General features: G+C 43.9%; 1 protein-coding gene across 1 annotated transcript in view; it reads right to left on the bottom strand.

Moving 5' to 3' along the window:
* Positions 1 to 15,466, bottom strand: part of DNAI1 (dynein, axonemal, intermediate chain 1) — a 138,499-nt gene that overhangs the window by 64,796 nt on the left and 58,237 nt on the right. The window contains exon 13 of the mRNA XM_010564240.1: positions 14,298 to 14,545. Coding sequence (XP_010562542.1) covers positions 14,298 to 14,545 — 248 coding nt within the window. The remainder of the gene's footprint in view (positions 1 to 14,297; positions 14,546 to 15,466) is intronic.

A 15,466-nucleotide genomic window follows, 5' to 3' on the forward strand; every position in this document is an offset into this window, starting at 1 on the left:
AAGAAGAAAGAAAAGAAATTATACAGGCTTGACAATTTATTCTGGACAAATCCACATCGGCTTCTCTGAATCACCTTATTATCTAGACATTTACAACAGTTTTGCCATTTGTTCCAGTGTTTTTCCAGTCATTGAAAATGGTCTGGCTGGTCAGTAATTCCCTGGGTCTAATCCTACCATTTTCCTCCAGATATGTTTTCACTTCTTCCAGCCATTCAAGACCTTTCCTCCTTTTCATGGCCATGCTTGTCCTACAGGCCAGAGTGCAGCCTGATGCACTGCTGTGCTATCATCCACACTTTGTGAGACCCTTTGGCTGGCTTAGGATGCCTCTAGCCTGGGTGAATCATCCAAACACTGGTTTCTGGGCTCTGATACCCTGTCCATGCCACTGTCCTTCCTGCATGCAAGGACAGTCCCTTTGAGGAAAGCACCTGCAAAAACCTCTTTTGCCAGACATTGGCTCTACAGTATCACTGAAAAGTATTTTGGGATTGATGACAGCAGGCTTTATATGTATCATATTCCAGTCTGTCCATGTCACAGGTACGTGAATGTGTGTGAGTTCATAGGCAACAGCAGAGTGACGCTTCCCTTCATCCTTTCTTGTAGGGGGCCTACAAGAAAGCTGGAGAGGGACTTTTTACAAGGGCATGTAGTGATAGGACAAGGGGTAATGGCTTTAAACTGAAAGAGGTTTAGATTAGGTGTAAGGAAGAAGTTCTGCACTGTGAGGGTGGTGAGGCACTGGAACAGGTTGCCCAGAGAAGCTGTGGATGCCCCATCCCTGGAAGTGTTCAAGGCCAGGTTGGATGGGGCTTTGAGCAACACGGTCTAGTGGAAGGTGTCCCTGCCCATGCAGGGGGCTTGGAACTAGATGACCTTTAAGGTCCCTTCCAACCCAAACCATTCTATGATTCCATGATCACTTTAAAAATTCATCCATGCCCCAGAGCACACGCCAACGCTGCCTCTGAGTCAACATACTCAATCACATCGGAAGCTGTAAATGGGCTTGCACATAAACACCAGCCTCTGCTTAAAATACAGGATGGAGGTAGCCCAAAACCTCCCTAAAATGCTTGTTAATGGTCTGAAATTGCTCTGGCTAGTTCTTTAAGTACTCCAGGCTATGTTTAAGCCAATCTGGCTGATAAGCAAGAACTTTCTCATCTAAATATTCTTTAACATGCTCTTTCCTTATTCTGACCTGTGCTTTCATCCTCTTGTTACATTAATCATACTAAGCAGCCAGTCTCAGACACTTATTGTAAGATGAAATAATACAGCATCAAATATTTCATTCTTCTCCATACTACTCAGTATTAGCTGAAAGCTTGCTTTAGTAACTAGTCTATATTTTTCACTCCTTTAACTTCCAGTATACTTCTCAAATATTTTCCCCTTCCCTTTCATGACCCAGGATAATCACAGCTCATTTTGCACCTTGTTTCTCTGTATTAATCTGTCTTTGTGCTTTTCTCTAATACTCAGCTTTAGACACGTGCCCTTGTTTCTGTGCTTCAGGAGTTTCTTTGTAATTCACTGCCAAGCTCTAGATGCAGCAGTATGGGCCCCTCTTAGAGAGCTTGCCATTCTGCCCAGCCCAGCAGCTCAGGGAGTTCACCCATCTGGCTCTGCAGCTGAACGGAGCCACAGTCTCTTGCAGGAGCCCAGCTGTGCATCACAGGAGGGTAAGTGCTTCCCAGCCCCTCTGGGCTCTCCCAGACACCCTGTTTTCCCCATATCTTGAGCACATAGAGTAAGCAGGAAGATTTGGACACTTCTCCTTACACTTGCACTGGCTGAAGACTTCTACACACAGCAAGGGAATCAGTCCTCAGCTTGCTCTAGCTGTGCCTGCCCTGGTAGCAAAGCATGGACACAAACCCACTGTCGAAACCACATTTCCCCAGCATCTTTATGCACAAGCCTGGGCCAAAGCAAAGCACCAGCAGAGCTCTGGCGCTCTCTCAAGGTAGAAGAGCTGAACACATGCTATGATTTCGCAAGGGCACAAGCTCTCATGGATGCAGTTTGGCTGCATCCATCGCACAATGGCCCAGGTCACCAGCTGAGGGATGAACACAGTGTGGATATGTGCAGAGGCAGACAGACCAAACTCCAACCAGGAGTACCCATGTAAACCTGGACATGTTAGTCCAACAGTGGGCACCTTTGGTCTGTGTAGAGGATACTTTATCCATTTTGCTGCTGTCCTGTATAGAATAGCTGAAGTGCTGATATACAAAAAATTGTTCCATAGGTTATATCTTCTGGAGCCAGGCTGATCTCCTCTGTGTTCTGATGTGAATATTCTCCTGGACTCCCCTACAGCAGTCTCTGATTCGAGCTAAGAAGAAGCTCTCATTTCTTCCCTCTGTCACCTCAAAATGTGTTTCTTGTTGGTTTCTGCCAGCGACTTTCAGCAGAACAGCATCCGGAAACATCAAGTCATTACCAGCAGAGAAGAAATCTTTCACATTCTCCTCCTGTCAACGACAAATTGCCATTTTCTTGTTTATTCCTCTCCCTGTGTCACTTGCCTCTGCTGTTTGCCCAAGGGATCTGCTGAGGTGAAAGTCTCCTAAGATAGTCAGCTTATCCTGAGTCTGCTGACTTTCTGTTTTGCTGGAGCAAATAGTTTGTCCCTCCTTGCTGCTGAGACAAAGCAGTGCTTCTACAACAAAGTCCCAAATGCCCTCCATCAAGGACATTGACAGGTATTCTTCATTTGCTGCTTATCATGCACCCCAGCCTGGCACCATAAGTGGTGGGCCTTGCCACCTCGCTGAGGATCCTCAGCCAGCTACCAGAAGTGAAGCCAAGGCTAGGCACCTGGAAGAGTACATGCAAAAAGCAAGGCTGCTCTCCTGCAATCAGTCACAAGAGACCCCCTGAAATTATTCACTCAGACACCTAGAAAGCACAGCCTACTTCACTCACATGTAGCATCAGTCTTTATGCCGCAAGGGATGGGCAGAGCAAGTTTTAGAGGTGAGGAGCAGGGCAGTGTCTGGAGCCCCCAGTGCTAACTTGGCCAGCCATACAAGTTGTCCCATGTGGAGGTGGGAAGAAGGAAGACAGAAAGCTTCATTCCTCACTATGGTTAGTTGGGATAAAGGCAAAGAGTGAGCTAAATCCAGATGACTCACTTTGACTTAAGGCAATAATGAAGATTTTAAAGAGCTGTGGCAACTGAGTGCAGACTGCTTACTCCAAGATTTAGGTCAAAGCAGCCCAGTCAGCCTCTTTGGCTAAGTCTATACTTGGGGGATAAGGAGCTCCTGAGTCCTGATTGCACTTTGGCCATATGATACCACTGTGGCAGGAGAGGATTTGGGTGTGTCCTGGCTATGTGTGGGTCTGGACTTTCTGCTGAAGCTAAATGTGGGCAGGCAGGGAGGGAGGAGCTATGGGATCAGAACTATGGGATGAACAGCATGCCCGTCTTGGAGCCAGGATGGCAGGGTACAGCACGAAGGGCTCTTGCCCTGTGGTGCATGCTCAGCAAAGAGATTGCTGGTTTGTATCAGGACTTTTTACCATTCCTTTTTATTACAATAGGAAGCAGACAGCATTTCTGCTGTGGAACGTCTAGCAGGAATCAAAGATCTCAAAAAAAAAAAAAAAGGAGTTTTGGTGAACATTGTCATAGAATACATTAGTCCTTGATTTTGTTCTCAGAAGCCCTGCTGTGACAGCCTACTCCCTGTTCCCATCCACATCCCTAAGCTCTAGAAATGGTGCCAGTAAAAGCACAGTGAATGGATTAATCCAGCCACAACTAAAGAGGAGCATCCACCCCAGAGAGGAAGAATCAGGCCTGCCATACAGGGAGAGCTGGGCGGTCACTGTCAGACTCAAGAGTCTTTGTACATCCAGAAACTTCACAGAGAAAAGCAACCCTCATGAGGTGGGGGGCACTAACACCTTTCTGCCACTGCCTGAGACACCTGCATGGGGAAGAAGTTGGAGGCCCTCTTCTGAGGAGAAAGTGACTTTCTGGGCCAGGAGGACAGTGCCTATGTGAAGCCAAAATCAGATATCCCAGAAAGGTTCATCTGAGCCTCTGCCTCTTAGACCCATTTATTGTTTACAAAGAGAAAGGCAGGTCCCACAACAAACCACAGGTAAAGCAGAAGTATTAAGGCCTTCCTTCCTTCAGTGCCATATAAAAAGATAAATTGTAACTAGACATCTAACAAAATTAACAGTAAGGAGCACAGGGCAGAATGCTGAGATAAGACAGATACATGCAACTCTGCAAGGCCTGATGAAATTCAACCTAGTGTGCTTAAGGGAGCAGCTGAAGTAATCTCTGAATCATTAGCAATTACGTATGAAAACTAGAAGACAGGAGAGGTCCTGGAGGACAGGAACAGGGCAAGAATGCTCCCAGGAAACCCAAACCAAAACCTGTCTTGAAGGATAGGTTAAAGGACTGTGGATCAGTCAGCCTAATGCTGAACTTCAAGAGCTGGAACAAAGTATTAAGTCATCCACATGTATGCACAGGGTAGGAAGATAAGGAACAGTATATATGGACTTGTCAAGGAAAGATCTTGTCAAACAAAATTCATTTCCTTCCTTGGCAGGGTAATGGGTCTAAAGGATTAGGGGGAAGGAGTAGATGTGATTTACCTTTAATTCTGTATGGCTTTTGGCATACACCTGGTGGTGTTTTCAGAAGCAAGCTAAGAAAAGAAGGTCTAGATGGAATTACTATGAAGTGGATGTGTGATTGAAAATTAATTTTCAAGAGTTATAATCATTGATTTCCTGACCACTTGGGAGAACATCTCCAGATGGTTCCCACAAGGGACTGTCCTGGGTCTAGTTCCATTCAACATTTTCATTAGTAACTTACATAGTGGATTGCAAAATACACAGAATATTTGCAGATGACACAGTTTAGAGACAGAGCACTCTGTTAGGATCAGACTCAAAGTTATCCTGACAAACTGGAAACATAGTCTGAAAACAGTAAGGTGAAATGTGATAAAGACAAGTGCAGAGGGACACAGACAGGAAGAAAGCATATAAACATATAGAAATTAGGGAATTTCTGGCTAAGTGAGAGTAATGCAGAAAAGGATGAGAGGCTGGTGCAGGAATCAGCAACGTGATACTGCTGGAGGAGTGGGGGAATTACAGAAATCCTTTTCTAATGCATTAAGAGGTATAAACCATGTAAGACATACTAGATAATGACTCAGTCTGTCAGTACTGGTGAAGACAGCTAGACTGCTCAATCTCATTTTGAAGAAAGCACTTCAGGAATGGTAACACAACATATGTAATGGCATGATGGGAAGAAGAGGACACTCTCAAGGCCTCTGCCAGTTCTGATTTCTGTGGTTCACAAACAGTTCCCCAGTTCCAGAAAGGAAGGTTCAGTCTGATTTTAAATTCAGTCTCACCTCTCTCGAGTTTACTGCATGTCATGTTCAAACACACTGTGACTGCTTCATTCACTGCAATAGATGAAACTGCTTTGTATAGCAGACAAGTGTTTTGAGTATGAGTAAAAGCTGATGGAGAGATATAAATAAAAATTACTTTGATTTATGCATAAATATAAAAACTTAAAAATAAATTTATTGAAAAATGTTCCTATCTTAAAATCTGGTTTTTCTTTTAAATGCAAATGTTTCAGCTATGACAGTAATCTGCAGATAAGGGAGCTGCTAAGCAAAGGAGGGTTCTCGGTACTGTTCTCTCCTTTGTAGAAAAATTTGTTGATGTTTTACTGTAAAATTATGCAACAGGACAGAATGGACCAGCTCAATGTGCTTAGGAAGTAAATTTGCACCCATGAGAGAAGCCATTAAAGGGATAAGGTCTGCAAGGACTAACTCTTCCTAAAGGTGAGCCAGTAATATTTAAATACTTGGCTGTACTGTTTCCATTAGAGAGGAAATGGTTTAGACAGCTGATGAATGTCAAAATGTTCAAAGATCCCAATGCCTTCCAATCAGTTTGGGCTTCCTTTATCTCTCTTACATCTTTAACGAGAAACTCTGACCTAAGGTACTCCCTGCCATCCTATCTGAAGCAGAAGTAGGGATTTACTCAGATGTCTCCTGACTCTACCTACTGTCTTTTTGTGTAACACAGCTTTCATGATAATAAACATGCCGGTTAGGAGGGTCAGGGTGGCTGACAGGCTTGCTAACAGTGGGTACTGAAATGAAGGCAGCTGCTTCATCTACAAAGAAGTTAGGCAACATCCAAGGCAGCCAGCTGCAGGACCATATCTCACCAAGCCAGGATGCGTGAGGAAGAACTCTTCAGCCTACTGCTATGATAACCAAAAGCATCTCAAAACACCCTGGAACAGAAGACATGGCACAGCCATGCCTGGGTGCTCCTGGAGCAGCCCTTGACTGCAGGCTGTCAGTCACCTGCATCATGGGCATAAGGCTGGCTGATGGCTTTACTCATGGGTACCAGCAAATACTAGGCTTATCCAGTGGAAGATGGCTGCTCCTGTTACAGGCAATAGCAAGAAATTCCCATATCAAAAATCATAAATGCCTTCTCTCTTTCTGACAGCATATGGCTACTTGCAAGCTTTACTACAAGCATTCCTGGGGTTTTCTCCTCCAAATTCCTTGAAAGCTTCCTGATAGCTGAGGGAAAACAGTTAGATGTATTCACCAGCAATGAGGACACACTATAAAATAAACTCCCATGTCATATTTAGCCCCATAAACACTCCTTTTCTGAAAATCACTTCTCTCCCACAGCTAGATCAAGTGCCTTCCACCCTGATGGCATCTTCCGGGGACTCAGCCCCAGGCACCATCTCTTGAGCACCAGTGAACTCATGGGTGCAAGATCAGCAGACAGGAGCAAAGAATCAGGCCCTCCACATCAGTGTGTTCACACATCACTCACAAATCTGGGGTACAGAAAAAGGGTAGCAAAACCTCTCCTACCAAAGAGCTCATTTGACAATACTGGGAGGGACTCAGCACCGAGCTGAGCAGAGAGCGCAGCCATGGGAGTGCCACTGATGCAGGGCAAAGGACCAGCCTGGGGCTTGTGCATCACTCATGCTTCAGAGACTCAGATTTATCTGGAGAAAGCAGAGCTCAGTTATAAATAGCACTGGATAAGGCTGGCCCTGCTTTCGGTTTGTTTTTTTCCTGCTGGGATTCGGATGCTCTGCTTTGTACAGCATTTCACCAGGAATCTGCTTGTTTATTCTGCTCACAGCACTTCCCACTGTATTTATTAGGCTGGTATGTTAACAGCCAAGGAGCGAGGAACCAGACATTAGATTCTCACCTGTTTGTCCCTGCAGTGGCCGTATTCCCATGTCATACACAGCATGCAGCTGGGCGACGGGTGCCAGAGGCCAGCAAAGCTCAGGGGTATTTAACCAATTGCAATTCACAGCTCTTGGTTTCAATTCTGACTGTGCTCATCAAGCAAGATTTCCAATTTACAGACAAAATATGAAGTTCCCTGCTCTGTGTGCAGGGGAAGCAGACACACAGGGCAGGCAGGCTTGCATCGAAATCCCCAAGCTGTCTGATGCTGCTAAATGAGAGACAGCATCTGTAATGTGCCTGACAGAAGTTTCCCATCATCACAGGATTGAACTGGCTTGCAGCACGGATGGGGAGAGACGGCTCCAAGGCCTGCCAGGTGCTGAGGGTCCCGGATACTGCACCAAGTTGTGGCAGCTCACCATGGCACGAGGGGTGGGAAAAGGGTTGGAGCCGTGGCAAGCCCCGGATCCCCACAATTTGCTATATATCTGTGCGACCCTGCTTGCACCGTCCCTGCCCAGCTTGCCTCTAGCTCTGCCCTTATTGCTTTCTTATCTCTATTTCATCTCTTCAGAGAAGCACTCTGTTGTTTCACAGGCTCCAACAGCGCCATTAAGACCCATCCAGTCCATGCGCTTTCTACACCTATTTTGAAGATCCAGCAATCAGCATTCAACATTTCATAGGCCAGCAAAGAAATACATTTTTTCCACTAAGATCCAATGTAGTTTCCCGATTCCTGTTATATACTTAGTTAACTTTTGTGACTGCTATAAAGCAGCAGAACAGGATTCAAAGATCCAAAATGCATTACAACTTCTCTGCCCTTTTAAACTTCAGGCTAACATTTTCCAACATCCCAAGGCCTTCAGGGACTCTTAAATTTTATAAGTGAAGTTTTCTCCATAAACTAGCACCAGTACAACTAATCGGCAAATAAAATTAATTATACTTTTCTTGCAGACACCAGAAAAGAAATAAACAACCTGAAAACTCACAGTAAGATGGTTTGAATCTTAGGTAAAAGGAAAAGGATGGAGAATAACAATACAGCGTTAGAGGAGAATCTATTTAACAAGCAGCAGTGAGAACAGAAGGCAGAAAGTAAGTTCAGCATCTGTATAAAGTACAGAGGGAAAAGCAGCATCAAAGCAGAAGCAGCTCCTTTTCAGACAAATGTCACATGATCTGCAAGGGATGCTTTGCAACAGAATTACTAACCCACAAGAATCCATACCCAGGGCACAATTTAAAAATAACCAGCTACAGAAACTGAATCTCCAGAAGGTACAGTCTGATACCATCTCAAAAAATACAACATTGAAGTTAAAAGACATGGGATTTTGTTCATTATTGTCAAAGATACTTAGGAAGAAGCATTTGGACACTTACCTTGTCTAACCCTAAAGCGGCTCAAGAAGTGTCCAAAAGGTTTTGAACAAGGTACAAACATGCTGCAGAAGATTTTATCCAGCATTTCTGCCACAGCAGTGTCTTGCACTTTCCGCCACCTCCACCATGCCTAAATGAGCCCAAAGCTTCCAGATGGATTTCTGTGTCTCAGCAGAGCCTTTCCAAAAAACAGTGAAACTTGACTCTGTGGGAGACAGGAATTCCTCCAGCCAGGCTGTGACTCTACAGTGAGCTCTCCCAGCAACTAAGGACAACCAGAAAGCTGCTGATCTTGACCCCGTTTTCTACAGCAAGCATATGGCAACCCTTTCCAAGCACAGCCCTTGCTGCCCACACTCCCCTCCAGGAGAGGACAAGGGAGCAAATGCATGACAGATGTTTGTCAGCCACAAAATGCTGCAGCAAGGGGTGCAGTGTCAGGTTCTTGACAGACCAGAACAACTGCTGCTGCAACAGCCTGTTACTGGGCGCAGAGTTCAGTGCAGGGAGCAGGACTGCAGCTGAGGACTGCTCCACCAAGGAAGCCTCTGACAGATTGAGGTCTCTGGACCCCAGATGCACCCTGGCCGGCCCATGGATGCTCTTCCCACTCCTCTGTATTTCTGTGCATGTGCTGAACGACTGAAGTGACCTCTCCGGTGGGAATACAGTTGGCTCCTTTACTCCTGGGACATCAGAGGTTAATTAGACTTTTTGCCCTGTTTGCCCTGGGCCAGGTATGCAAGGCAGGGCTGGTAGCAAGAAGAAAGTAGTAGAAAGCTGGGACTGGCAAGGAAGGTCCTCTGTGCAGACATTGCACTGACCTAGTATGAGAGATGCAGTCAGCCTGCATTACTCTAGAGGTTTTGTGCTAAGTGATTCTCACCATCAAGTTTCTGCTCTGTTGTCCCTTCAAGCTACATTCTCCCACTTGCCAGCTCGCATCCTGATGCTCCTCAACCCTATCTTGGGTCTAGCCTCCTTGATTTCACTCTCTGTTGCTCTCCTTTCTTCTCCAGACTTCTATTTCTCCTCTAGAGTTATCTCCTAACTGTATCCTCACAGAACTGAATGAGGTTTTTTGACTGAACTACCCCCAGCAAACACCTGTTTTGTGCTCCTTAGCAGTGAAGGCAACAGGAAGGGCACTGAGCTTGTTCTGAGACAGTTGATCTTTTTTCTGACCTTGATAGCAACCTTCTGTCTTTTTGTTTTCTTTTATTTCCTTTGCATCAAACTCTTTGTGTGCCTGCAGCCAAAGGAACAAAATATTATGTGAAGCAGTAACATCTCAGAGGCAATGCAAGCTGCAAAATCTGTCTGACTGCAGATGACAGATTTAGGAGGCTGCATGTCATCAGAAAACAATGTGCTGGTGTGACAGTGGATTATGAACAAAATGCTTTTCTTCTCCTAAGTGCAGCGAATACAGTTTCCTGGAAAGGCCTTTTTTTTTGTGGAGCTGTGCCCAGCAGCACTGAGTAGAGTGGAGAAAAGCAGGTCATGCTGAATTTGAACAGATTCTAGGACAAGACTGCAGTTGAGTCTGGGGTAGCTTCACAAATTGCTAAGATTCAGTGTAGACTTATTTAAGGACTTAGATTAGAACATAGAAAGTAGAGATGAAGAAGGCATCACACAATTACAGGGCAAACTCCAGTGAGCAGGTCTCAGGTCTGTTTTATCTGGTTTACACTTGAGATGAGACTTCCACAAGTTCTACTTGGAAACCACTCTGCGGGCTGACACTCACTCTAGTTTCCTTTGGCATTTTGCAGACTATTACCATCCTGCCTTGTCCTTTTTGTCCTAACCACGAGCATCACATTTAGCCTGAATGGTATTTGATGAAGAATTAGTAAGCAGTGGCCAGCCCTTTCTCCTCCCATGCACGAATATAAGGCAGAAAGTAATTCTTTCAGGATGCCATCTGAAGCTCCATGGTATCAGCTCCTCAGGGAGGTCAGATCAGCTTCAGTAAATTAACAATGAACCAAGTTGCTTTTCTAACCAGTCATCTCTCCATAGCAATTCCAAACCATGCTGTGCATATGGCCAAGCCTGCCACAGCTGAGATTTGCTCTAAGCATAGCCAAAAGAAATGTTCCCTTTGCAGATCTTAGGGTGAACACTCTGCAGTGGGAATTTAGTCAGTAATTCTGATGGTGAGCAAGTAAAAACAAAAAATTTTTCCATCCCTCTGCAACAGTATTGGCTCTGTACTAGTCCCAGCAGCAAGCAGAAATAACGTCCTTTTGGTTTGATGTGAAAGTGAACTAGAAGCAACAGTGGAAACATCTGTTGAATAAGATGTGTTTTAGGAGGGAGATTGAACAGCAGAAATAAACATTGACAGAGCAGATGATAGTTTCAGTTATCAATCCCTGTTTCTGAACTGCTCCAGCTTGCAAATGCTTCAAACCTAAAATATTTAGTATATCCCAGTGATGAAAGGTAAGAAAAAAAGCACTCTTCTCAGCTGTAAATAAACTTTATCATAAATTTTTTTTAAAAGAATGGAGAAAGTAAGAACAAAGCTTAAAGGCTGGCAAAGGGAGAGGCTCTATGCTGAGATCCCGTTCCCAGCAGTGTGTCAGTTCTACCCAGAAGAGACTGCTCTTGTGGGCTCTGGGTGCCAAAGTCTAGTCAAGTTGTCCCACTTTGGCCACCACCAGCCAGAGCCAAGCTCTGGGATTGAGCCATTGGCTCAAAGAGATACCCTGTCCGAGCACTTGCTTTCTAGGAATACTCAGTGCTAGAGGTGATATGAGTATGAGGATTTTGCTGGCTATTTGGAGCATTATTTTGATTAAAGTGGGGTTTAGCTTAACACCACATAGGCTTTTGCCTGGCAGAACACGACAGGTTTGACACAGTTTCCCAGGAGCTGACTCCTCTTAAGCTGGTGTTCACAGCCAAAGGCAGAGGCCTGAATTCACTGACCTGGGAGACCATTTCTAGTTCTATGTTCCTGTAAGACCTAAGGTTTTGCTGGTGTATTAGCCACATTGCACTGCATGCATATACATTCACATGTCTACGTATGTGTTTATTCCTTTCTGGCTTTGGATTTTAATCAATATTTAGTAAAGGATTAGAAATGTGTAATTTAAAACAACCCAGAATTTTCCATTATTTACAATACAGTAGCACTTAATACATGGAAGACAATTGCCAAATCTGTAAGAAGCTATTGCTATGCTCTTTAAAAATACGGGGAGCAGTATCAGGCAAACTCATTCTTAGGTAACAGAATTAGAAAATTTGCATTATTCTATTTTGCTTTTAATAATGGGCTATGTTACATCATCTTTGTTTTATGCAAACTTACAGAGATATTATTAAATCACCGAAGATGAAATGGCACAAGAAAAGAGTTGTCAGCCTGCTTTACTCACTTCCCATTTTGCTTCCATTGTGAAAGGGCTGTATTGTTTCAAAAGGAAGGAACCAGGCAGTCCAGAGAAAAAAGGCTCCTAATTGTTCGGGAGAACTTTGTTACTTTTCTAATTGGTCTTCAAAGTCAGGGACTTGCAGTCTCTACACAAGTGAGGACTAGACAGGGTGGTCTAGACAAAGACCAGGCTTCAGACTAGTTGGGGTGTTGGTGGGGGAGAATAGAGCATCTTTGAACTAAATATGAAAAACAAGGCATCACTTTCTAGAATCATTTAATGCTGAATGAGAAATAACAATCCAATGTCTCAACCTAACAGTCCTTCATGTCACTTTTCCTGCCACCAAATGGAGAAAAAAACTTTTCTATACCTTTTGGCTGATATTGACAAATGCCTACAGTTCAGATCTCTCCAACAGAGGTACAAGCTTTTCTGAATGCTGTGCAATCACCTTATTAGTAGCCTTGCTCACTAGTTTTGTAGCAAGTAAAAACCTGTAAAGTTTACTAAAAATATCAATACTTCATTGCAGAAGAAAACTAAGAATAATAATTCTCAGCACTCAACCTTTGGAAATAAAACAAACAAGCAGGATCTAGAGGCTACTCATACCTACATCTAGCCATATCCATGAGGTAGCTTCTCTCCTTTTCAGAGCTATCTTCCTAGAGTGCCTAATGATTTTTTTACCTCTAAGCCACATTGCTGTCAAGTGGTACACATAAACCTACCTCTAAAAACCCTGTACAGATTGCTTCTACCACTTAATGTACCTGCTTCTGGTCTGTAGGGATGAGACCACTCATAACACCCCTTAAGCATACTCTGTCCTTCCCAGTATCATCTGGGGCACAAATGATCTGGGATTCTGGCATCCACAGCGTGCAGTAACAATTGTTGACCTCCCATAGCATGCTGCAGCAAGGCCATGAAAAGCTGCACACAGGACTTACTATTTTGTCAGGCTTTTTTACTGGAAGCCTAAACGGCAACAGGAGAAGCTTAGAGTTCTCTGTGTGTGTGTGTGAGAGTGTGCGCGCGCGCCTGACACATTGTATTATGATAACAACCACAGCTGGGGTACCATGTTAACCTCTAAGAAGAGCTAAAAATATTTGCTAGAGGAAAAGCTTTGGACAGACAAGCAGCAAATATATAATTTAAGTCTTTCTGAAATGTTATATTTGCATAACGTCTCTGTTTATAGCAAGCACCAGTCTTGCTCTTGGAATATTCCATATTCATCTGCAGTCCCACCAGGATCCCTTGATTTCTTGGACTTTTATTGGAAGATGCAATAACAAGGAGCCATGGCTGGGGGACAATCCATGCATGGCATGTGCTAAAGTACAAGGAACATTGACGGTGTGCCTAGAGGTATTACAGCATTAGGCAGCCCAAATGTGGTGACAGCAATAGTTAACAGTGGCAACATCTGTAGGCCAGGCTAGCAAACCAAATACACACCCTGAACCTCTACAGGCTCATACAGACCATGTTGAAATACATGCTGCCACACTTTTACTCTATAAATGAGATCAGAATGGCATATATCTTCCAGTGCTCCAATCTTAACTCAGGTTACACTGTAGACAAAATTCTGAAGTTAGCTGGATGTAGCAACATATTCACCCCAGTCCTTCACAATATCATCCATCTGGTGACTCTCTGTGACAGATGCCAGAGTGGCGTTACTTTAGGAGCATTACTTGCACATCAGAATTCTAAATTCACTAGAATACTTGAAGGTCAACTACAAGGTAGTATGTCTTGAATCCAGGTGGCAGTCAATTCCACAGGCAGCTGCCCCTGGGTTTAGTGTGCCCAACAGAGCTCTCCTTTAGGGCTGATATATGCTTTTTACACACTGCTCATCACTTGCTGCCCTGTGATCTTGTATTTCAAACATAAATAGCACTGCATGCTGGTATATACAGAGATCAGTTCCTCCCCAAACAGAAGTCATTCATAATAATGAAAACTAAGGAGAAATAATTTTTTATAGCAAGCTTTGGCTCACATGTTTAGTTTCTGTTGAGGACCAAGGATTCTTACAATTGCTTTGCCTTTCTGCATATTTCAAAATTAGCTTGAAATACAACTTAATAACCAATCACTAAGGCATGTATTAAACCAACACCTTTCCCCACACAGCAGTTTTTCTGCTGTGCCCAAACTCAGCCCAATTAAAAGCCCAGTCAGAGGAAAGGAAAAGCACCCTTACCTGCCACACTGGCTCCGTGTGCTTTCCTGACTTAGCACTACTCTTGTAACTTGGCTGAGAGGTTGCCTTCTTCAGGTTGTAGATGGCCACGTTGCCGTCATAGAAGCCCACTGCCACAAGGTAGGGATGGTCATAATGGAAGTCCAGGCACATGATACCACTCTCACTGCTGAAGACATACTCTGGGAAGGAGGGGTTCTTCATGGTGTAGAGCAGGAGCATGCCCTGGCCCTGTTTCATGAAGTCATCTAAACAAGGAGGAGCTTTGCTGTTAAATCCATTTCCAAGATTCTCTACTATTAAGACATACAGTCTGACAGTATCGCCTATGCCTAAAACCTGCCTGAATTCAATGTCATGTGGGAAGGACATCAGTCACAGGACCAAATGGTCATGTTGGTGTGCCTACATCTGAATGTCCTTTCATCCATTGATATGAGATCCCCAGGACATTGGGACAATATGCTTATGCAGAAAAATTACTGTTTTGGCAGTTTTTTCTAGGAGACAGACTTGAGAAGCCTTGGAGAAAAAGTGCGGAGGGAAAAGGAATTTTGTGGACACTTCTTTCTTTGGACTAGGATTTCACTAACATTGCAGACATGCAGGCTGAACCAAGGATAGTGGCATTTCAATTTCTGTATTGGCAATATTTGTTATTACTACCTCCACTGCTTCTTCAAAGAAAAACATTTCATTGAATTGTCTGTAAAGCATCTTATCCACTGCCATTACACATAACTGTACAATGTACAAGTCATTACAGCTTTATTTTCTGCTTATCCCCAATGTCTCCTCCTTGCTTGGCACAGAAGCACTTTTTTTGCAAAGACTTTCCATTTCCTTTTCTCTTTACTTTCACCTTTCCTTTGCACTGCCTGAAATTAGCTCTCCCTATTCTCAATAGGACCATCTTTCTTTCGTGTTTTTTTTAATCATGTCCTGACTGTCTCTGCAATTCTTAGGGTTTTTTCTCATGTAAAAAACAATTTCCAAATTCTTTTAGAGGGGAAGAAAAGCTGTTGATGTAGATAAGCTCTCCAGAAGCACAGAAGGAACTTTCCTAATCTATGAAAACAATGCTCTCTCTGAGAGTATCCTAGCCATCTCTCCAAGCACTTTTTCTTACTGTCAAATGCCCTCGGGCAGTATGGGGGGGGGGGTGATGG

This window comes from Haliaeetus leucocephalus, unplaced genomic scaffold (assembly GCF_000737465.1).
Source record: "Haliaeetus leucocephalus isolate CR32 unplaced genomic scaffold, Haliaeetus_leucocephalus-4.0 Scaffold176, whole genome shotgun sequence".
In the NCBI taxonomy this organism is placed as follows: domain Eukaryota; kingdom Metazoa; phylum Chordata; class Aves; order Accipitriformes; family Accipitridae; genus Haliaeetus; species Haliaeetus leucocephalus.